The sequence below is a fragment of the Pteronotus mesoamericanus genome, unplaced genomic scaffold, assembly GCF_021234165.1.
Source record: "Pteronotus mesoamericanus isolate MK-2021 breed Mesoamerican mustached bat unplaced genomic scaffold, CSHL_Meso_final contig_702, whole genome shotgun sequence".
NCBI classification, from domain to species: domain Eukaryota; kingdom Metazoa; phylum Chordata; class Mammalia; order Chiroptera; family Mormoopidae; genus Pteronotus; species Pteronotus mesoamericanus.
In genome coordinates, this window is record NW_026555239.1 from 4,333,726 (window position 1) to 4,356,119 (window position 22,394).

The 22,394-nt window shown below is 62.5% G+C and overlaps 1 protein-coding gene across 1 annotated transcript in view; it reads left to right on the forward strand.

Annotated features, from left to right (window-relative positions):
* PARVB (parvin beta) overlaps nucleotides 1-22,394 on the forward strand; it is a 79,987-nt gene that overhangs the window by 36,443 nt on the left and 21,150 nt on the right. The window contains exons 2-7 of the mRNA XM_054582490.1: nucleotides 6,342-6,431; nucleotides 9,068-9,138; nucleotides 15,863-15,965; nucleotides 17,715-17,855; nucleotides 19,097-19,212; nucleotides 21,823-21,881. Coding sequence (XP_054438465.1) covers nucleotides 6,342-6,431; nucleotides 9,068-9,138; nucleotides 15,863-15,965; nucleotides 17,715-17,855; nucleotides 19,097-19,212; nucleotides 21,823-21,881 — 580 coding nt within the window. The remainder of the gene's footprint in view (nucleotides 1-6,341; nucleotides 6,432-9,067; nucleotides 9,139-15,862; nucleotides 15,966-17,714; nucleotides 17,856-19,096; nucleotides 19,213-21,822; nucleotides 21,882-22,394) is intronic.

A 22,394-nucleotide genomic window follows, 5' to 3' on the forward strand; every position in this document is an offset into this window, starting at 1 on the left:
TTTCTCTCATTGCGCACGTCTGGATCGGTAAGGGCAGCGGCTCTCTCCGGGGCTGTCCTCGCTGCCTCCACCCTGGACAGGACGCTGCCACCCAGCCTTCATGACCCGGAGAACCTTGGAGACTGGAGCTGGGGTTCATCGCCTGGCATTTCAAGGCCTTGGCAAGCACGCGGTGCCTGAGGCAGCCCGTCCCCTTGGCTCACGAGCGGGAGCTGGTTCTGATCAGCGCCTCCTCCATCGCAGGAGGCGCCGCCACGGAGCCTGTGGGTGTCATTGTTCTTGTTCAGGGCTTATTGGAGGCCTTATTTAAACTCCGCTGAACCATGAGATCGTCCCACGAAGTACAATTGGATTTATTTTTAGAGGGACCATTCTGCGATGAAGACCTTCATGGCTGACGAGTTTAATTATTCCGGTGAATTATGACTTCTGCCAAAGGAGCGCGGACGGAAGTGGAACGGATAGAGAGCGCCCACTTCCTTGGTGGAGGCCCGAGAAGCCCGGCTGAGCAGAGATGTCGCGGGCTCCCCCTGCACCACCTGGGAGTCAGGGACTGGAGGTGGGGGGCGCGGTGGGGAGCGAAGGAGCCACGCCTCTCCTTACCCGCCTTCCCTTTCTCTCCGGCTCTGAGGACCACTCAGTCCCTTTGAGGAGGATCAGTGGAGACTGGCAGTGGGTCCGCCTTGAAAGGGGCTGGGTAGGCGTCCCAGATGGAGGCCGCCCTCCCACCTTTCCTGGTCCTCTCAGATGTGCGTGGGGGCAGAGCGCCTTTGTGTTGGTGTTTTCTCTTTGATCCTGGTTCAGACAGGCCCACAGGACGTTTTCCCCTGATCTTTTGTTCACGGTGAAAACCGGGATGTGAATATAGGCGGTGAAGGCTCCTGCTGGGGACAAAGCGTCTCCACTGTGTTGAAATGACACACTTAGAAAAATGTCAGAAAATGGAGTTGTCCCAGCTTCAGCCTCCACGGGCCACACTCACTGCCACAGGCCTTTTGTTCTCGCTGAAGCTCCAGCAGGTGACCCCCCGGGGGCCCCCGGCACCCCACCTTTGCAGGGGGTGTGTCCTGACCCCTCCCTGACCCGGAGCCCCTGGAACGAGAAGCCGGGAAGCCTTTGTGTTTCCGGATCTGCGTGTCCCCTCACGGGAGCCTTGCCCTGTGAGCCAGCGGCTTTCCAAGTTTTGTTTTCCTAATAATGTCAAAAGGGGGAAAAAAAAAGCCGCCTGAAAGCTTTTTTTTTTTTTTTTCTTTTTGGAAAGAACCTTGGTATAAATAAATAAAGTGAAACCCATCCAAAGAAAAAGATTAAAAACAAAAAATCAAAGCTGGAACCTTTGCGCTTGGCTGGGGCTGTAAAGGGCAGCTCCTGTGGGGCGGGGGGGTGGGGGATGCTTCCACGTGGCCAGGCTCTCATTTCCGAGTCTCTTTCTTCCTTTTTATGTGTTTGCCATTCTGGTCGGGGGAGGCGGTTTCGTGTTCGACCTTGCCCAGTCTTCGGGTGGAGTGATGGAAAGAGAATGAGCTTTGGAAACACACACGTATGCATTGAACAGACGGTAAAAGCCAGCATTTACTGAGTGCTGACTGCATGCCAGCAGGTACTGAGAGTGCTCACGTCTTTTAGTGGAAACTGAGGCACAGAGCGATCATGGAGCCCGCCTAGGATCACCGTCAGCAGCCGAACCGTGGCCTGAAACCAGCAGACTTGCTCCAGGGTTCCAAGCCCTTCGTCATGCTGTTCCTCAAACACACTTGAAGACCCACTCTGTGCAGGAGCTGAGTTAGTGGGCAGATGGTCCAGGAAAGAGATAGTTGTAGGGCTGTGTGACTGGAACGGGGCAGAGAGGAGTCTGGGGTAGACATGGAACGCCAGGAGGGCTTCCAGAGGAGGTGGCCGGTAAGGTGAGGCTTAAAGTTGCGTAAGACTGAGCTGAGGACAGTGAAGTGCAAGACCAGGGAGCACCAGGTCCAGCCCTGACTCCAGGGCTCGCTGGCAGCGCGGCTCAGGTGCCTGCGCCTCTCACAGATGCCAGCCCAGCAGAACCCAACCGCGTCTTCGTGGACGGGTCAGCAGGAGATGAAGGGACAGTGGGGAGGGTGTCTGGCACATAGTAAGTGCTCAGGAAATGTCAGCGGCTCTCTTTCCCCTTCCCAGGGACAGGCAGGATACTTGCTGTGACCTGAGGATACAACCCGGTGGCCCCTGGCTGGCCCAGAGAATCTGAATTGTTTGTTTACACATAAATCAGGAGGTGCTACGCTCAACCCGAATTTCCTGCTTTTCTCGAAAACGCCTGAGATCCGATGGCTGCAGCCTGCCACCGTGGGCCGAGTGAGGAGTGGCCGTCCCCGACGGCCCTCGTGCCATCGAGCGCTCTCCGTTGGCTGTCTTTTCTGACCTGGCCCCCGGGCGTGCGCCCCTCTGGCCCTCATGGCGTTCCCGGCCCGTGTCTGCTGCGTGGCACGCGGCCACGAAGTGGCGCCCCGGGAGGCGACTGTGGGTGCGTGCGACCGGCGCCAGCTGCCTTGTGGCCGGCCGCTGGGTTCCGTGTGGATGGCGGCTGGCACTTCGCGCGAATCCCCGCCTCAGGCCCGAGCCCCGGCCCTTTGAACGCCCGCCCGCCCGCCATGCACTCCCACGAGACATCCGGATCTTTCTCCGTGACTCAGGACAGCTGGGATTTCGCATCTTTGAAGTACTTCTCTTCCTGGCAAACGGACCGGTACTTTAAAAACCAAAACATTCCTGGGATTCATGGAAAGCCACTCAGCTGGCCGAGGGGGGTCCTTGGGGAGAAGCTGTGGTTCCAGAGGAGCCCCCCCTCACCGCCTGCGACTGACCCGCAGAAGATGAGAATCAGGTTTAGATGGAAAGCTCCTCAGCCGAGTGCCCCCCCCGAGAACCCTGGCTGTGGAAGGCGGCCAGGTCCCGAAGAGGCATCGGTCTGTGAACCCGCTTGTGGTTCGGCATTCACATGGTCTCCACGTTCGGTTTTCAGAATTCGGCTCTGACAGGTCACCCGTGTGCTTTGCGCAGAGTCCCAAAGTCGCTTCTCTGGATTCTTGGCATCTTTCAAGGCCTCGCTCACTTGCTGCCTCCTCCAGGAAGCCTTCCATGGTTCTCCCTGGGATAAGGGGCCTCACCTTCCTCTTCACTCATTTCTCCATCGGCACTCCTCTCGGAGCCCCTATTGACCTGCACCCGTCCCTGTCCCCTGTCACAGCGCTTACACGCTGAACCAGGAGCTGAGTGCTCTCAGTCCCACTTATTCCTCAGAACCCCCCTGGAGGCAGGCACCGCTGCCACCCCCACGTTACAGATGGGGAAACTGAGGCTCGGCAAGGCTAGGGGACTTGCTCCAAGCCCCACCCCAGCATGTGGCAAAGCGCGATTTGAGCCTGGGGCTCTGTGACCCCAGACCCAGGCCCCTCACAGCTGGAGCTGGCCCTGTGGTCTGCGGGGGGCCCCCTCCTCCTGGCTCGGGGGCCCTGCTGAGCTCGGGGCTTCCTGCACGGCCAGCCGCTCGGGACACACCGTGCAACCAGCGCTGGGCAGGGCCTTGAGCGCGTCTCTCATTCTTTAAGGTCAGGAAACCACGGGCCCTGTTTCGTGTTATCTTTGATGTTCAAGGGCGGTGTGGAAATCGCTCTGTTTTCATGTGACCCAATTTCTGGGCTTTGAAAATGCCGGTTCCCTTCTCCCTCCCCTCGCTCTCTGCCCGGGAGCATTTTTTCCTGTCCCCCTCTGCCCCCCGCCGCCAGTCCCATGTCCACATGAGCAGGCAAACCGTGCGGCAGCTGGGGCTTTCCGAGAGAGGAGTGGGGGGCTTGTGGCAACAACTCGCCGGCGCCCCGAAGCCCACCTGTGCAGCTCTGTGCTTATGTAACACCGGCATCTTTTGTTCCTCTCTGGCTGCAAACGCCGCCCTCATGGCTGACCTCGACTGGAAGGGCCCCCCGGCCCTTCGGGGCCCTCTCTGTGACATTGGCTCAGGAAATGGGACCGGGGCGCCCAGGGCTTCTTTTGGTGCCCGTTTCACCAAGCCACATGCCCGCCTTTGTACACGCGAGGACTTTGTGGAGAAGGCTTTTCCTCCTTCCCTTCCTGTCTTCAAAAACTCTTTTCTGGTTAAGTACTTTGTATGTCATTCTGCAGTAAAAATGACCGGTGAAACTTGGTCTCTGTTTTCTAACGTAGCCCGGGTGAGCCGCGGGGATCTCCAGAGTCCTTCCAGGGGAGGGAGGCAGAGGGGGTCTCGCCAGTGAACTTGCTCGCCGTTTCCCCGTGAAGGTGCGGTGCGCTGGCTGCTTCTCGCTCGAGTCCAGCCTGCGTTCTCGGGACGGTCCGGAGGCTAAGACGGGGCACCCGCCACCCACTGCAGGCCTGGCTTCCAGACCAGAGTGCTGTGGCGAGGGTCCCGTTCTTTTTTCCTTTCCTTTCCTTTCCTTTCCTTTCCTTTCCTTTCCTCTCCTCTCCTCTCCTCTCCTTTCCTTTCCTTTCCTCTTTCTTTTTTCTTTTTCTTGTGTTAAAATATACGTAACATAACATTTGCCATTTTACCTGTTTTAAGGGCACGCAGCCTGGGGCCTCAGGCCGGATCACCTTCTGCGACCATCCCCACCGTCCGTCTCCAGAGCTCTCCCCTGTCCCCAAGCTGACACCCTGTGCCCGGGAAACTGCAGCCTCTCTCCTGCCCCCGCCCCGCCTCCCCATCTGCCTCCGTGCATGTGGCTCCTCCGGGGAACTCCTATCTGTGGGCTCAGCCAGGGTTTGTCCTTTCACATCTGGCTCCTTTCATGCTCCTTCTGAGCATGGCGTCCTCAGGCTTCCCGGGGCTGTAGCACGTGTCCGCGTTGCCTTTGTTTTTTAGGGTGAATCGTATCCACTGTGCGGACAGACTGCACAGTGTTGACCTGTCACCTGTCAGCAGCCACTCAGGCTGAGCCCGCCTTTTGGCCCCCGTGAACGGTGCTGCTAGGAGCCGGGTGTGCTTTGGAAACAGCCCGGTATCAGGGCCTTCACTGACGTCAGAAGCCAGTGTCCTGGGGCCCCGCTGCTGCGGTCCTTGCGAGGGGCGGAGGGCGGGTCGTCCCCAGAGCTGGGTCTGCAGCTGAGTCCCGAGAGGCCCCCGTGTGCCCGGCTCCGGGCGTGGGGCCAGGCCAGGCTCCCGGTCTCACCCAGCCCCCAGGGGCCTGACACTTGAGGTGACTGGGACCTGCTGGTGGCACCACCAGACGGTGCGACCTCCGTGGCCTGCCTGTCCCCGGGCTGCCGTGCTGCGTGCCCTTGCTCCTCCATCGCCTGTCGCTTCCAGTGCCCAGGTCGGAGGTGCAAAAGGCTCGAGGTGACTGGGTTGAAAGAGGAAATAGGTTTTCACCTCTAAGGACGTCGGTCAAAGAGGGGAAGGCCTGGGCACGTGGCACCGGCCACCGCCAATGGACCGGGCTGGCATTGTGGCGTGTGCTCGGGGACCATGAAGGGCGGCCGGGGCCCAGGCCTCATCCCTCACCTGGCGAACCTGACCTTGGGGCCGAAGCTGGAGCCTCAGCAGCAGCGGGGGCTGGGAGTCACAGGCATGGTCGACGAAGAAACACTGCGTCAGAGGCGAGAGTGTGAGCGCCCCATGTGCTGGGGGCGCCCCGGTGGGTGTGGTTTCTGGCGTGTTCCCAAGGGCTCTCCAGTGCGGGGAGCGAAGGAGCCTTTCCGCCGCCGCGGGATCCACGCTGCGCTTCGCGTGGCCCCCCGGGCCCTGCGGACCCCGACGCGCACAGCACCGCGCTCTCTGGACAGGAGGCCGTGGCGCCTCTGGCTCGAAGCCTCTGTTGCATGTTCTTTGCTCCCGACCCCGGGTGGCACCTGTCACCAGGCCCTGAACGTGGCCTTGACAATGGTGTTGCTTTCAGCTCTGGACTTGCCTGGGCACGTGTCGGGAGGGGCCTTCACAGCTGGGGTCCCAGGCGTGGAACACAGCTCTCCAGGGAGGCAGGGGAGCCCTGCCTTCTCGTGCCCTGTCGCTTGGACCCGAGCGGCCTTGGGCAGATCAGGGAGCATCCAGAAGCTTCTGTGTCTTAGTCACGTATCCCGAAGAGCAGTGAAAACAGACTGGCAGGGCTTGGCCGGGACGGGGACGTATTTGGCAAGGGGGAAGGATTGCAGAACATATTCTCAGTTCGGATCATTTTTCCTCAGACTTTTTCTGGGCAACAAGCCATTTATGAATGTTTGTTAAATGCTTACAAAAATGGGAGTTGATTTCTCTTTGTTTGCACTGCCAGCGCGGGAAGCCAGGGCATTCTGTTGACACTAACTGTTTTCCTCTTTCTCCTTCTGCTTGACAGTGAGTGACCTGCAGGAAGAAGGCAAAAATGCCATCAACTCGCCGATGTCCCCTGCCTCGGTGGACCTTCACCCTGAGGACACCCTGCTAGGTACGGGGGCTCCACCACTCCCTGCCCTGACACAGCTCAGCTGTGCAGCGTGCGGACGGGCAGGGCTCGGTGAGGCTGGAGAAGCCTGCGGTCACGGCCTCAGGATCTGACATCACACTGGGAGCCACTGGAGAGTCTGGGCTCTTAGCTCAAGGGCATTTTAGAAAAGTGGGCAGGAAAAAGCAAGTAGATTTCTCTCTCTGCCTAAACTCATACGTTTTATTATTGTTGAGGCCCGATGAGGCCGGCAGGTCAGGAGAGACCTGCCACAGGATGGATGGGGGACAGCCACCATTGCCAAGGAGGAGGGGCCGTGCCGGGCGGGGGAGGGGCACACGGGGAGGCGCCGGGAGGGAGGCGCAGGCTGGAGCCTTTCTGGTGGAGGGAGTGGGTGAGGCGGGGCACGCAGGCCCGGGGTGGCAGACAGGAGTGCCTGCAGCGGGCCAGGAGGCCCAGGAGCTCCGCTGGGCTGTTTGCGCCTGGCCCCGCGGTGACTGGGGAGGTGCCGTCGCCTGGGAGTGTGCATCCCGGTAACAGAGGTGGCCAGGGGTGCGCCCTTGTGGGCTGGCTTGGGAACAGCCGGCACGGGACAGCGGCTGCCTGCCTTGGGGATTCGCTGGCCCCGGGAGGGGTGGGCTCTCTGGTCCACAAGGCCCCAAATGTGAATGCATGAGAAAATAGGACACATGAGGGACACACCCCCGCCACCACCCCATCTCCGTGCAAGGGGGAGCTGTCCCAGGCCCGGGTGGGACCTGCCCAGGGTGCCCACGTCCTTGGGACCGCATCACGGTCCGGGGCTCACAGGCGCCAGCCCGCACGCGCTTTCCCTGACGCGCGTGTTGGATCTGATCAACCTGGAAGGCCGGGGCGGAACATTCCGTTGATTTCCAAACCGGGTTCAAAGGGAAGTCCCGGAGGATCCCTCTGTTGTGGTTTCCACGGTGAGGCCCGGCCAGCGGGAGCGTGTGGGAATGCAGACGCACGCTCAGGCTGGCCGCGGACCCGCGGCGGGTGCTGAGGGTCCTCCCTCTCCTCCTGGAAGAGCGTGGCTCTTCATTGTTGCCGTGGCTGATGGTCTTCCGCCCGGCGGACGCCGCTGGGTGACTGTCCCGGAGGAGGCTGAGGATCAGCTGTGGGCCTGGAGCTCAGCCCGGGTTCGAGCAGGCCTCTCCGCCTCGGCGTGGGGCGCCGCTCGGCACCCGCGGCCTCTGTCCTCTGGACGCCAGTGACACCCCTCCCCCCTCCAGTTGGGACCACCAAAAACGCCTCCAGACATTGCCATCCTGGGGCGGGGACTCAGTCACTCCTGGCCGAGAACCCAGCTTTAGACCAACAGGGGCAGAAAACGGATTTGTCCCCAGTGTGCGACAGGCTGTTGCTTCGTCAGTGCTACCTGGAACCTGCCTGTCCCTGGGCCGTAACCCTCCCGGTCTCGCCGTCTCTCTAACTAGCTGTCCTGGGGCCTGGGCGTTGGCGTTCTCCAGGGGCTGCGTGGGGCCCCGTGGCCCCTGCGGCTCAGGCAGCCCCTGGAGCTGAGCCCTGAGGGGTGAAGGCAGGCGGAGTGTGGGAGCGGTGGCAGGCGGGGCACAGCACGTGCGGGGCCCCGTGGCAGGCGGCGGCGAGGCCTGCTGAGGCCGCGGAAGCCGCACGGAGGGGGCCAGCCTTCATCCCTGGAGAAGCGGGAGGCGGCTGAGGGCCTTGGCAGCGACGTCACCTGGGCCCCCTCGTGTCCCCTGTGTGGCCTGCAGCGTCCCTCTCAAGCATCAGGTCTGCACGTCCCCCAAAATAGTTTCTCTGCTTGGTCGGGTTTTTTGGTTGGCTGCTGGGAAACCGTTGTCGCTCGAAGTCATTTCATTCCCACCCACAGGGACAGGGTTCCCCGCTCTGTAGAAGTCGGTCTGGGGCTGGGACCCCGGCCGCCACCGCTTCTGGGTCCTCTGCACCCGCGTGTCGGGGCCCAGCCGCGCCTGCAGCCCCCGCCCCCGCCCCCGCCCCCGCCCCCGCCCCGTGCCTCCTTCATGCCCACGGTCAGTCCGCTCTGTGTCACGTGGTCCCCTCCCTCCTCACCTCGGCACTCGTCCTACAGAGGTCCCCTGGTGTCCCTGGGCCAAGGCCAGGACACGAAGGGAAAGACAGACAAGCGGACAAATAAGCAGAAGAAGGACGAACACACTTTTTTGCTGAAAACATCTTTTTTTACTCCTTGTTTTGCTTTTTTCTCCTCATATTTTTTGTCCTGTCCTATTTCAGTGGCGGTGAGCTTTCCCAGTGTGTGTTGGCTCAGTGGCTTTCCCCACAGATCTGCTCCGGCCCGAGTGCGCGGCCGCCTCGCCCGGGGCCTCTCCCGCACGACGGCGCAGCCAGGGAGGGGCGAGGCCGGCGAGCGAGGGGTAACTGTGCCCCCTTCTGGGACAGGCAAAGGTGCAAGGGTGCCACCGTCCACCTTCCGAGGGGCAGCCCCGCACTCGGCCACCGGCCCTGGGCTGTCACTCCATGTGCGGCTATCATGACTCGTCCTCCCTGAGAAGACACGGGGACCCTCCACCCCCAGCCACCTCCGCCATTTGTGCTCAGCGGCCCCCATGCACCAGCCCTGCCGCTGCCGCTGACCCTGACCCCCTTGTCCCCCGCAGAGGAGAACGAGGAACGCACGATGATCGACCCCAACTCCAAGGACGACCCCAAGTTCAAGGAGCTGGTCAAGGTAAGGAGGGGCGGCTCGGTTGGAATGTCCCTGTTGGGGCGAAGCTTTGGCGGCCCCGGCTCTTGTGAGAAAGGAGCCTCCCTGCCGCATATTAGGTAAAGGGACGGGCATGTAGGCGAGGAGGCGGAGGAGAGGGAGGGGCCCAGGTCACAGCGTGGACGCCTCCCAGGCACCCAGCTTCACCCGGGCCTTAACAGCCACAGGCTTACGCTCCGCGCGGGGCCAGAGGAGCAGCCAGGTAGACCCTCACGGCTCCGTGCACGTGGGTCTCAGGCTCCTTCCGGAGCGCGGCGGTATGGTTCAGAGGTAGCTGAGCCTGCCCAGGCACCAGCTGCTCCCCGCAAGGACATCTGATGCCGACACCCCTGCTCGGGCAGAGGTCGGCTTCTGCAGCGTCTGGAAGCGCAGAATCCAGTTGGACGGGGAGAAGGCCGCGTTGTTCCCCGAGGTCACAGAGGCGAGGCCAGGAGGGCTGCTGCCTCTGAGCTTCCTGGTGGCTTTTCTCTGCCTGGTGTGGCTTCCCGGCCGCAGCTTAGCGACGAGGATTTGTTTGTGGCATTTGCCTTGCACAGATGGCAGGTTGGATCACTCTGACCGGAGCCACAGCCGGGCTCCGGAGGTCATCCCGGCGAGCAGAGGCTCTGGGCGCCACCAGCGGCCGCCGCCTGCTCCGCCAGCGCCGGGTCCGGGCAGGCAGCCACGGAAGTCGTTTTCTGCTGCAGCCCCCAGCCGGCTCCGGCGACCGGGGGCTTGGGATAGGGCGGTGCACTTCGCAGACAGACGCACGCTGTTTGAAGTGCCTTTTAAAAGCTTTCTTCCCTGTGCTGCTGCTGTGAGTTCATGGGGGCTGATACAGGGTGAAGGAGACCTTGGCGCGGTGTGTCCTTTAAAATCTGAGATGGAACATGTCAGTTTGGGGACCCACCCCGAAATGTTGATTCCTAGTTTATTTTATTAAGATTATTTCCCCTTGAATCCTAGCTTGTTATTCTGAACAACTTGAGTGTCGGTGAGGAAAGTGGCCAGTCTCTTGGCCACTAGAATGTCAGTCACGGGACACTGACACGCTATGTCTTGGGGTCTCCAGGGAGACAGACCCAATGGGTATGGATGACTCTGTCTGCCTGCCTGTCTAGAGACAGAGGGTTACTGTAAGGGACTGGCTCACGTGGTCTCTGAGGCTGAGACGTCCCATGATCTGCTCTCTGCCGGCCGGGGCCCCCGACGTCCAGTGGTGCCCTGCGAAGGCCAGGGAGCTGAGGACATGGGAGCGACGCCCCAGCGCCACAGCCCGGCAGAGAGGGAAGACCCATCCCCCGCCGCTGTTCGTCCTACCGGGCCGTCAGTGGATGGCGTGACGTCCCCACGACGACCCACAGGTTGGGTAACTCGAGGGATGCACAGTCCCCAGTACCCAGGGATATTCACGGGTGCGGTTTATCTCGGTGAGGGTCGGGGTTAGGATCGGCTGGGGGAGGCATGCGGCACAGGGCCCAGGCGCGCGCCCTGACTTCCCGGGGCGTCGTGGACAGCATCGCCAGCCAGGGACGCCTCCTCGGAACGCCCCGCTGCCCGGAACCCTCGCATGCTCCCCGTCGGTGTGGGCCCCCCGCTCTGGAATGGGGCCCCCATGCAGCCGCGGCTGCCAGCGCTTTGCTCCCCGCTCGCCGTGGGTGCCCGGCGGCGTGCCCGCCTGCAGGGGCCGACTCGGACGTGCTGGAGGCGGGTGACGGAGTGAGGGAATGGGGGGGTTGGCAGTGCTGCTGTGAGGCTGCGTGTCGGGACCACCGAGCGGGGGCGGAGCTTAAGGCAGGGTGGGTGGGTCCCCGAGCCTCACCACAGACCTGCAGCGCCCGAATCTCGGGAGGGGGCGCTCTGGGAGGAGCGTGGGCCAGGGCCGGGGCCCGATGCAGGGGGTCCCAGGAGCACCCCCAGGGAAGCAGCCATGGTGGTTCAGACCAGACACTGCCCCTCCCCGCCCCCACCCCTGTGCGGTTCTTACTGCCTTTTAGGACACCCTGCGCCGTAGATGGACCATCCAAGCTCCTGGCTGGGCAGGTCTGAGGAGGCCCGCGCCAGGCCGCCTCCCAGGGGTTCTTTGCAGGGATTTGGCTCAGAAATGGTGGCTTTCGGTGCAGGATGTGGGCTGCGTGCAGGCCGGGGCGGCTCAGGGCGAGGCATGCGTGACATCCTGACCGCTGGCCACGTCCCAGTCTTGGGGCTGGTGGGACGTTTCCGAAGAAGCTTGGCCAGTCCCCCGCTTCCTTTCCCTGTTCTCTGCCATCGCAACATTTTCACCCCCGGCCTCGGCCCTGTCCTGCCTCCTTCTGTAGACTCGCGCCGCTCACCCCGTGGCCTCCACTTGGTCCCTGTGTCCAGTGCTGTCGGCAGCCCTCGCTTCCTATAAAGAAACCCTGGCTCCGGGTTCAGGCAATAAGTCTGCCCGGGCACCTGCCACATGAGATGCAGGTTATGGGGTGCGGGGTGCACTGGGCCCTGGAGCCTGGCTTCCTAGAGTGAAAGACCAGCTCGGGTTACGGTGAGAGAGCCGACCAGCCCGCCTCTCGGCGTTGCCGGTGGCTCACGCAGGATCGCTCACACGCCCCGACGCTGTGACCGCACGCCCCGACGCTGTGACCCCGGGGCAGGCCCCGTGCCAGGTGCTGGTGTGAGCAGGAGCAGGGAGTGAGCAGGCAGGGGTGCCGGACGGAGCTAGACGTGGCGCCGTGGACTGCGGGTTCAGGAGCCCCAAAGCCTCGCCCTGCCGTCTCCTCGGCTGGTGTTCGGTGCTGCGGGCCTTTTCTGTGGCCTCCTGCTTGCAAGCAAACAGCTGTGCCTCCAGGGTGGGAGTGGTTTACAAATGAGGCACTTTATGTCCTTAACGATCTCTGAAAGGCAGACGTCAGGCCTCACACTTCCCGGAAGGAACATCACTGCGCCTGGAGCAGGCGGCCGCGTGCCCCTGGGGTCCGCTCTCCTCCCTGCAGCTTTCCTGTCTTAGTCCCGTTAATCGGATGAGACTCCTGGCTGCTAAGCTCTGTTTCTGTCCTCCCTTTGTCCCTGTGGAGACAATCAGCTGCGTCCAAGTGCTCCTCTGGCTGAAGACAGTGCCCTGGGGCCGCGGGAGACGCTGGGGCGCGTTCTGGTGCTCCACCCGCCGCCTCCGTGGGCGCGGCCGCGCCAAGCCGAGGTGTTTGGAAGTGATTGAAACATAACTGTCATCCTTTGGGGGAGGCAGGCTGCAGATCCTGATTAGCATTCAGAGGGATGTAAAGGAGAGTGATCTTTTATTCTGGTTTAAGCAAGCTCGTAAAACACCCCCGTGAAGGGGCCGGGGCCAAGAGACATCGTTAAGATGCGACCTAGACACGTGGCCCACGGGATCTGGGGCTTCACATGGGCGGCCCCGAGGCCCGGAAAGGCTGCAAAGCAGGATGAAGACGCTGAGCCGGGCCGTGCAGGGTGCCGTCTACCAGAAGGTCGCGCCTCCCCAGGGCGGGGGGAGGGGGTTGGCAGACCGGAGCTGCGTTTGCTTCTCACAGCGGAGCGACCCCCTGGCCTGTCTCGTGGTGTGCCATTTTCATCCCGGCGGGCCGTGGTTTTCGTGGTGGGCTTTGACCGGGCGAGAGACCACGATGGAACTTTGGAAGCTCCAGTTTCTCCTCCGCAGAAACACCGTCCGTCCCGCGTCCCCAGACGACCGCCCCCTGGGGCGAGGCGGCCTCCGAGCCAAACGCCTGTGTGCCCTGGGGACCTCGCTAGGTCTGCAGGCAGCTCTGCGGCTTGTCTGGGCACCGTCCACGGGCCGGTCCCCGGTTTGCCGCTGGGGATGTGGCGCGAGCAGAAGAGCGGCGGGGGCTGCCCTGACCCGTGGCTATAAACAAACCCCGGCTCCGGGGTCGGTGCGCCTGTCAGCGCCCCCGCACAGCCCCCGGCCTTGTGTGCTTCGCAGCGTCGATCACAGCCCGAAAGGGTGTCTTCTTGTCTTTAACGTCTGATTAGAAAGTCAGGGCCTCCTGGACAGGGACCCCTCTGTCTTTTTATTTCTTGAGCCTGGCACACAGTCGGTGAGCGGCCAGTGAAATAATTAACTCAGTTCCTGCAGTGAGCGCTGGGTGCTGGGGACAGAGCCCAGGGGACCATCGCAAACAAAGCCGTGTGGGTGTCGCATATGCAAACAGGGGCACGGGGAGGCACTTGGGTGTGGTGGGGCGCATGGCCCGGAGAGTGGGAAGGTCAGGGAATGATGCAGAAGCTTGAGACCTGGAGGATGAGGGGGAGCCGGCCAGGCAGTTGGGGGGCGCATACATGGTCAGGGTGGAGGAGCAGCAGGTGCAAAGGCCCCGAGGCAGAGATGAGCCGGAGGTATCTGGGGATGAGTGAGGAGGAGGAAGGTGCTCAGTTAGGGCTGGGGCATTGGTCCGGCGGGGTGGTTTGCACAAGGGTGGGGGAGAGGAGGTGGTGAGATGTGGACCCAGTTAAGGGGTGGGCAGAAGTGGGGTGTGGGGGTGGAGTCCAGGTTCCTGGAACTGGTGCGGATGTCTGTTTCCCACCAGTTGGTCCGAAGGTGAGGCTTGGGGGATTCTGGGCAGGGAAAGGAGGGAGAAAGAGAGGGAAGGAGACATCGATGGGAGAGAGACTGATCAATCTCGTACGCCCTCAGAGGCGGCCAAACCTGCAACGCAGGCACGCGCCCTGATCAGGAGTCCAATCGGTGACCTTTCGGTTCTGAGGCCAGTGCTCGACACACGGAGCCACACCGGCCAGGGCAGGACCATGCCTTTCAAGATCAGGAGGAGAAGGAGGTGACAAGGGGGACACCCCCACCCCCGCAAGGCAACCGGAAGCGTGTCAGAGAGGAGGGCAGAAGCCAGGAGGGGAGGCAGCTTGGCTGGGAGCTGATGGCACCCACCACTGGCCAGCACCCTGTCCCAGTGTCCCCACGCCGCCTGGTCCCTGGGGAGGGAGATGGAGGAGGCTGAGCCGGGGAGCGGCTGATTTTCCCAGGCTGGCTTTCACAGGACCGGAATGCCCCGGGCTGTCCTGAACCGCTCTGTAATTTACTTTTGCTTCTATTCTTCAGGGGATTGTGTGCCTGATTTAATAAATTTGAGTTAGTGGGAAAACAGAATATACCTCACAGGAGCTTGGTCTGTGGCCAGCTTTGCAGGTTGCATGTTTCAAAGCGTGACAGAGAACGGATTCGAGCCCTTTTGTTCGCCCCTGAGAGTGGCAATAAACGGCCATTTCCAAGAGGTTATGGGCGCCCATGAGTAGTTTTATTAGTTTTGCACCGGAAAACCGTGGACGGCGTCCGTTTTTGACCAAGTCCGTTCCGGTGCGCATTGTGTTTTGTGGGGAAGTGACTTAGGCAGCGCTGGCCGGAGGGAATCGCTCTCAGGGGAGTCCCAGCTCTCCGCGGAGAGTTCCACCGGCGAAGCCGTCTTTGTTCACAAAACACCGCCCGTGAACGCACTGGAAAAGCTGCGGGGCCAAGGCTGGAGGGGACGTCCCGGCTGGCCCGAGGGCGGGCACGCATTCAGAGCAGCGCTGTCCACGCCGGCCATGAAGTGGGCACAGCCCCCACTGATGAACGGATCGAGCACATGTGTGTGTGTGTTTTTAAAGATTTTATTTATTTATTTTTACAAAGGGGGCAAGGGAGGGAGAGAGGGAGAGAGACATTGAATCCGTTGCCTCTTGAGCGTCTCCTGCCAGGGACCTGACAGACAACCCAGGCGTGTGCCGGGACCGGGAATCGAACCAGTGACTCTTTGGCTGGCACGCTGATGCTCAGTCCACTGAGCCACACCAGCCAGGGCTCAAATGTGTGTATTTATACCCTGGAGTATGATTCACCCAGAGGAAGGAGTGAAACACTGACATACCCTGCGTTGTGGATGAACCCCGAAGCCATCACACCAAGCGAAAGAAGCCAGGCACAGACGGCCATGTATTCCTGATTCCATTCATGAGAAGCATCCAGAGCAGGCAAATCTGTACCCAGGGAGCAGAGCTTCGCGGTTGGAAGGAACCGGGGCGGGGGGCGGGGCAGGGAAATGGGGCGTGGCTATTAATGGGTACAGGGTTTCATCCGGGGGCGATAGAGATGCTCTTCCGGGGATCATGGTGATGGTTGCACAGCTTGGTGAGGCTGTTAAACCCACGGGACCACACACATCAGGCGCACAAACTGTGCGGTGATTGAATTCTCTCTCCACAAAGTGACTGGGAAGAGTCGGAGCTGGGAGCCGGCGGGAGTGGACCCTTGGGGGCCCCCTTGCCGCTACCGCTTTAGGCTCAGTGCGATCTGGGGCTGTTTTGGGGGCAGAGGTTTCATGGCCGGCCTGTCCTGCCTCGGGCGAGGCGGGGCCATGCTACCATCACTCACTCATTCGACCCCCCGCCCCCCACGCGTGGTGAGCGGGTGCCGTCATTTCCCCGGGTTCCCCTGGGAGGAGGCCCCACCTGGGAGGTAACGGTCCTCTGCCGGGTTCTCGCGCGTTCCCGCGGGGGGCCTTGGCACCCGGGCTGGCTCAGCCCCCTCCGGCCCCCCGTCGGCTGGGAGAAGTCTGCCTTCCCCGCCCTGGCTTGCCCGGGCCCTGTGCCACGGGCGCCTGGGTGTCCGGCTGCTCTCGGTTCCTGCGCCCGCCCCGGCTGCAGCCGTGGCCCGCGTGGCCCACTGAGCGTGGCCTGCTGAGCGTGGCCGACGCCTGCCCCCCAGGTCCTCATCGACTGGGTCAATGACGTGCTGGTGGAGGAGCGGATCATTGTCAAGCAGCTGGAGGAGGACCTCTACGACGGCCAGGTGCTGCAGAAGCTCTTGGGTGAGTCTGCGGGAAGGGCGCCCCCACCCCGGCACCTGCCCAGGGCCACTCTGAGGCCGGATCACACGGTTCTCCACGCGGTGGCACGGGCCACACGGCCTGAGAGTAGCCTCGAAGCCTCCGCGCTGAGCCCACAGCTCCCAGCTGGCGTCCCCGGGACCCTGGGCTCAGGCCGCCGGTCCTCTCGTGTTTCCCCTGGGGGGTGTCCCACCAGAGCTCCCTGGCCGTGGGGCGGCAGCTGGTCGTGTGCAGCTTCCGGGACTATCCGCGCCTTCTGTGCTGCCGGGTACGCTCACCCAAGGGCAGCGCGGGCGGGGGTGCGCGGGGGGCACCGCCTCCCCCAGGCCAGCCCTCCCTGCCGCCCTGCGCCCGTCCACGTGCCCCGCCAGCCCCTCACACCTGGGCAGCCCTTCAGGCTGGAAGTGCAGGCGTGGCCAGGTCCCCAGAGGAGACTTTGTGCGTGGGCCCTACCCCTGAGGGGTGTGGCTTGCGGGGGGAGAGGGAGCAGTGGAGACTGTCTGCAGACAGCCCTGTCTGTGCCATCAACCAAGGACAGTCAGCCCTACGCTGAGCTGACGCACACGGAGCAGTTGGCACCAGGTGGGACCACCTGGGCTGCAGATGGGCGGGTCCGTGTTTTCTCCAAAATTATAACAGAGGGTGGCTGGGGGGTGGGGGGGGCGGGGAGGCGAGTACAAGCACAGGCACGTGCTGGGGACACTGAGTCAGGGACCAGGGGCTCGGGGGCCTGGGGTCAGAGGAGAGGTGGGGGGTTTGGAGACCAAGGCAGATGGGAGGGGCCTGGGGTGGGGACTCTGGGACCACAGGGCACAGACCTGCAGCTTCAGAGGTGCGGCCCTGCTGCCTGGGCTCAGCCCCTCGCCCCTGGGGCCCTGCGTGGCCGTGGCCCTCCCAGCGGGGTTTGCCCGCTCAGCACGTGGCTCCTGCAGACCAGCCCACCTTGGAGGGCAACCTGCTGGGGCCGTGGGGAGGGGAACCGCATCCCGTCGCTCACGCCAGAGGACACGGTGACCGGGGGCCACACGTGGTTTTGTCCTTAGCCAATGCTCAAACTGCATTCGGAGGGAAAATGTTTCCCATTCGTTCTGGTCATTCCTTCTTTCGTTGGACGAGGCTTCGTCAGCCTGGGCTGTGGCGGGCGGGACCCCCCCCAGACGCAGGGGTCGCAGGAGCCCTTGCCCCACCCCTCCCCCACTCTGGCCGAGGGAAGAAGGGGGCAGGTTTGGGGTGGGTCAGTGAAGACAAATAGGTGCCTGAAGAGCTGGGCCGGCGCCGGGGTAGGGGGGGGCGGGGGCGGATGCCAGAGGGCGTCGGGGGAGGGCACAGGTGCCCGGACCCTTACACCCTGCACCGTGGTATCCCCGTGGCCGGGGAGCCAGGGTGGGCCACGGGCAGCTGGGGGCAGGGGCCACACGCCAGGCCGCTCTCACCTTCTCGTCGGCATGCTCACCCCGCCCCCTCCCTGCCGGCTGCACCGGGGGTCGTTCTGTCCCTCTTCCATGCGCAGAATGGGATGCCCCCCGTTCCACCCTCACACCCCCACCCCCTCTCCATTCTGGAGCATGAATGGTGTGAAATTTGGAGTCCTGTGGCCGATCACCCCCACCCCGCTCTGCCGCTGGCGGTCCGCTCCGCCTCGGGACCTTACTGCAGCCAGCGGACCCGGCGGCCCGGAGCCCCCAGCTTTGCCTGACCCTCTGCCCTTTGCTCTCGTCCTCCTCCGTGTAGAAAAACTGGCCGGCTGCAGGCTGAACGTGGCCGAGGTCACGCAGTCGGAGATCGGGCAGAAGCAGAAGCTGCACACGGTGCTGGAGGCCGTGCGCGACCTGCTGCGGCCGCACGGCTGGGCGCCCCAGTGGACCGTGGACGGTGAGCGGCGGCGGGGGTGGGGGTCCTCGCGGCTCTCCCCGCGGCCACTTGTCACCGAGTCTAGCCTTGCATTGAAAAAACCCGGTCCCTCTCCTGCTCTGTGACCGGCAGCTAGGAGGGCGAAAACCTGTGTCCCTGCTCCCAGGAGCGCACAGTTGAGGCGTCAGGCACAGCCACCGTCCTCGGTCCCCATTGCCTCGAACCTCAGAGTAGAGTGGAGTTGGTTTTGGTTGGGTTCATCAGAGAGACTTCAGAGGATGGATGGGAATTCAGCCGATAAGACAGAAGCCGTGTGGGGTTCTCGTGAGGGGCGCACCCCAGGCACCAGAGGGGGCCTGTACGACGCCCCACCAGAGCGGGTGTGTGGTGGGCGGGCTCCGCCGGCCCCTGGGCTGTGGCTCGGAGTGCGCCGGCATATATCCCACCGAGGCATGACCTGGGAAGGTGAAGAACTAAACCAAGGAAACTGGGGAGTCTTTTCCTGGCTTCCCATCTGCTCCAGCCCAACCTCCATGCAGGGCAGCCAGGTGTGGCTTCAAAGCGCTCCCCTGTGGTTGCGGCGACGTCTGTCCCTGGTTCCTTGGCATCAAGACCCTGGACAGACCCAAGCTGACCCCCTGGGTGGAAGAGCTGTGTGGGTGGGGAATCGCGTGCTTTGTAAACTGTGAAGCCCTGTGCAGAGTGGAGAGGATAGGCGCACCTGGTCCCTGTCCTGGAAAGCAGGTAGCAGAGCCGGTGAAGGCCCTGGGGCCCGGGGGGCGGGGCGGGGCGGGGGTCACATCTCACATTCCCCAGAGCAGCGTTGCCCTTCCCGGGCTCCCCGTGAGGCAACGGCCGATTGCATAGGGAGAGACTTTTTTAAGGCCCGAGGTAATCACGCACGTTATGGCCCTTACGTGCCAGGATAACGTGTTTCTCCCCATCTTCTCCCTTCTCCGAGCCCACTGTACTCTCCTGCCTGTTTCTTCCTCTCCCCGCCCAGTTTTCTCCCATTAAAGGGCACCAGGCTTTTAAAAGTGGTCACACCGGTCGCTTTAGCTAACAGGACAGAACAAAATTAGGAGCTAAAACCACGTGCTCTTAGGATGCTCGGTGGCACACGCCACCTCTCCGTGGCCCATGGTTTTTCCCGTGGCTCTCCTCCCGGGCCTTGTTGACACATGCAGCGTCTTTCCTGCCTCTCGGACGGGGCCTCAGGGCTCCTGTACGAGCCGCATCTCTTCCTTCCCTCCCCCCACCAGCAATTCATGGGAAGAACCTGGTGGCCATCCTCCACCTCCTCGTGTCCCTGGCCACACACTTCCGGGCGCCGATCCGCCTCCCCGAACATGTCTCCGTGCAAGTGGTGGTCGTGCGGGTGAGTATCAATCACTGGCCGAGCCGCTAGCTTGCCCACGATGCGGCCGCAGAGCCACCTGGACTTTTTCCGCCTGTATTTTTCCTACTTTCTCCCCTCCCTTCCCCCCGCAAGAGGCTACCTTCTCTTTATCCCTCTTGACAAAATGTCTGTTTTGGCCCGACTTGGAGATCAGTGATTGCAGCAGGAACAATGGCATTGATTTGAAGACGCAGCTTCAAAGGCAGGGGAGTGTTGAGGTTTGATTTTCCACATTTTGAAGAGGAACATTCCTTTCTCTGCAACGCCAAGCTGTGGGAACGCAGCCCTCTCGAGCAAGCTCCCGGCTCGCTGGCGACAGATGAGACCAGCGTGTGAAACAGATACCCCAATTAAGGCTGGCGCGTCTGTTCCGCCTGCGTCACGCCCGCCGCCCCCCGGCCTCTTCTGGGGTCGTTTCCCTGGCTTCCCTCGGAGAAGTGTGCCGAGGGGCCGGCGCCCTTCCTGTGAAGGCGAAGCCGCCTTTCCTGGCTGGGGACAGACCCTGCCCTGGCTTTGTGTTTGCAGTTTTGTCCAGTACACATCTATTAGGCACCTACTGCGTGCCTGGCACTCCGCACTGCCTTTCGAGGCACCAAGTGAGGACAACCCACTGGGGTCCAGCAGGAACAGCTGCTTCTGCCAGAGCGTTTAGGTGACACTTAGAAGCTGGATGACCCAGGGGTCCAGCTCCACGTCCTCCTTGGGTTGGTAAACTTACAGGGCCCGTGGTCTCTGTGGTCTGTGAGGCTCTGGCTGATTCCGTGTTTTCCGAAGTCGTGACCCCTCCATGACCCGGGAGCCTGGCCTTGATCCATCCGCAGGCGAGAAGGCCCTTCCCTAGCCTGGGCTGAGGGTCTCCTGCCATTTGGCCCCTTTTGCTTCCTCAGGAGAAATGCTTGTGGTCAGCGGTGGTGACGGGGGACAGGGGGCCGCTCCTGTTGCCGTCCCCTTGGACGCCTCCTCCAGGCGGCCGGCCCGGAAAGGCCTCCTGAGGACACCCGGGGAGCGCGGTTCGCAGACGCGCACTCACGTCAGCCACGGGGCCCCGAGAGCTCCGTGCGGCTCAGTAATTGGGGTATTTCCTTTCAGGCCTGAACTCTGGTCCAAGGAAATCTTCTGGGCCTGTGGAAAGTTTCCCTGACCCGGGCAAGCGTGCGCTGGCACGTCCTCCCCGACCAGGGATGAGGAAGGGTTCCCTGGGCCACGGCCAAAGCGGGATGTGCCAGGGAGCGGCGGCCCCGGAACGGCCGGCCTCGGCCGCCGCCCGACTGCCACACTCAGGGCTTCGTGCGCCACCCGGCCGTGGCCCTGGGACATCATCTGATGTCTCTGTGCGGCAGCGTTCCCCCCACAAAACTGAGGCTGTAGTACAAACCTGTGACGCGGGCCGCCTCGGCTGGTCCGCACTCAGGCCTGGGCCCGGCAGCGCGTCCCTGCCTAGGGCACGTTTGATGCGTAAGTGGCTAAAATGTCCCCGGGCCCCCTCGGGGGGCGCTCCGGAGAGGCTGTCAGGGAGAGGCCGTGAGAGCGCCGGCAGCGCCCACCCGGGCGTGGTGACGCCAGCGACAGGAACCAGCGGCACCAGCGGCACCAGCGGGGAGGGGCCCCTGCAGGCTGCACACAGCAGCACTGAGCTGGTCAGCAGAGCAGCCTCTCTCCCCGGAGGCGTCCCCCGTGGGCTGCTCAGCAGGGACGGAGCGTCCAGTCCCTGGAAGGGGTTCCCGGGGGGGCGTCCGGTGGGGGCTGGGTTCGCAGCCCCCGCACCGCTGACCACTGACATCATCCTCACACCTGCCGGGCTCCGGGAGACACGTGTCACACAGTGCTGGTGTCCTGGGGCTGCTCCAACGAAATGCCACAGGCCAGGGCGGGGCGGGGGTGTGTAAAGCAGCAGGCGCAGCCCCTCCAAAGGCTCCAGGGGAGCCCCCCCTGGCCTCTCCCACTTCTGGTGGCTCTTGGCAGCCCTGGGGGCTCCGCGCTCGTAGGCGCCTCTGCCTGGTCTCTGCTTCCCTCACCACGCAGCCCCTTTCCTCTGTCCATGTCTCTGTGTGTCCTCTTCTAAGACCCCTCAGTCCTATTACATTTAAGACCCACCCTGGTCCACTAGGACTTCATCTTAACTCACTGTATCTACAAAGATGTGTTTCCAAGTAAGGCCACGTTCTGAGGTTCTGAACGGCCACGATGTCGGGGGGGGGGCCCATTCAACTCAGTGCACGTGTGCGCTGTTGGGGGGGCTCCCTGTTGCCACGTGAGCTCCTCGGTGCGCCCTCCCAGGCGCAGGGCACGGAGCGGGGGTCCCCTGGGAGCTGGGTGTTCCTCTCGAGACCCCCAAAGCAGCCAGCTCTGAGCGCCATGCTGAACCTGGGGAGGGGCTTGGGTTGGGGGCAGCCAGCAAAAGGGTCACCGCCTCTGGTCCCCCCGGCATGGCTCGGATGTTCTGCACGAGCGTCGTTTGTGGTCCCGGAGGTGGTCCCCAGCCTGGGCCCCTGTCCACGGCTTCAGCTCCCCATCGGCGACGGCGTCCCTCTCGTCTTCTCTCGCTGCCCGAGCGTCGGGGTGTTGATTTGTTCGTTTTGGCGTTTTCAGAAGCGGGAAGGCCTGCTGCACTCCAGCCACGTCACGGAGGAGCTGACCACGACCACCGAGTAAGTGGACCTGCGGCCTGCGGCCGCCCAGGCACCCACCCTGCCCCTCCCCCTAACTTTAGGATGAAATTTCCATACTTGCATCTGTCCTAGCTTTGCGTTCTCACACATTTCTTTCAAAGCTTTTTTTTTTTTTCCCCTTCTTTGTGAGGAAGGGCAAGCTAGCAGTTTGGTTTGGTATTTAAATGAGGAATCCTAGATCTATTATTTCTTCCCAAATAGAGCACTGAACCAAAATGTAAGGCATAGGCATTAGAACTTCTTCTGGCTGCCTGAAATCTTGTCTGGAATGAGACAGAGACTAATAAACAAGTAAAAATATAATTGATCACGTTCAAAATCCCTCGCGAGGAAGCGAAGGATGAAGAGAGATTTACAACATTGAACTTCCACACAGTGGGTGTTCACAGGGTTTGGTAATGGAACGAGTTAGTCCCTGAAGCGGGTGCATTTGTCACTCCTTAAGTTAGAAGGTGGCCTTTGGGATGTTGTGGGGCGGGGGGAGCTCACCCT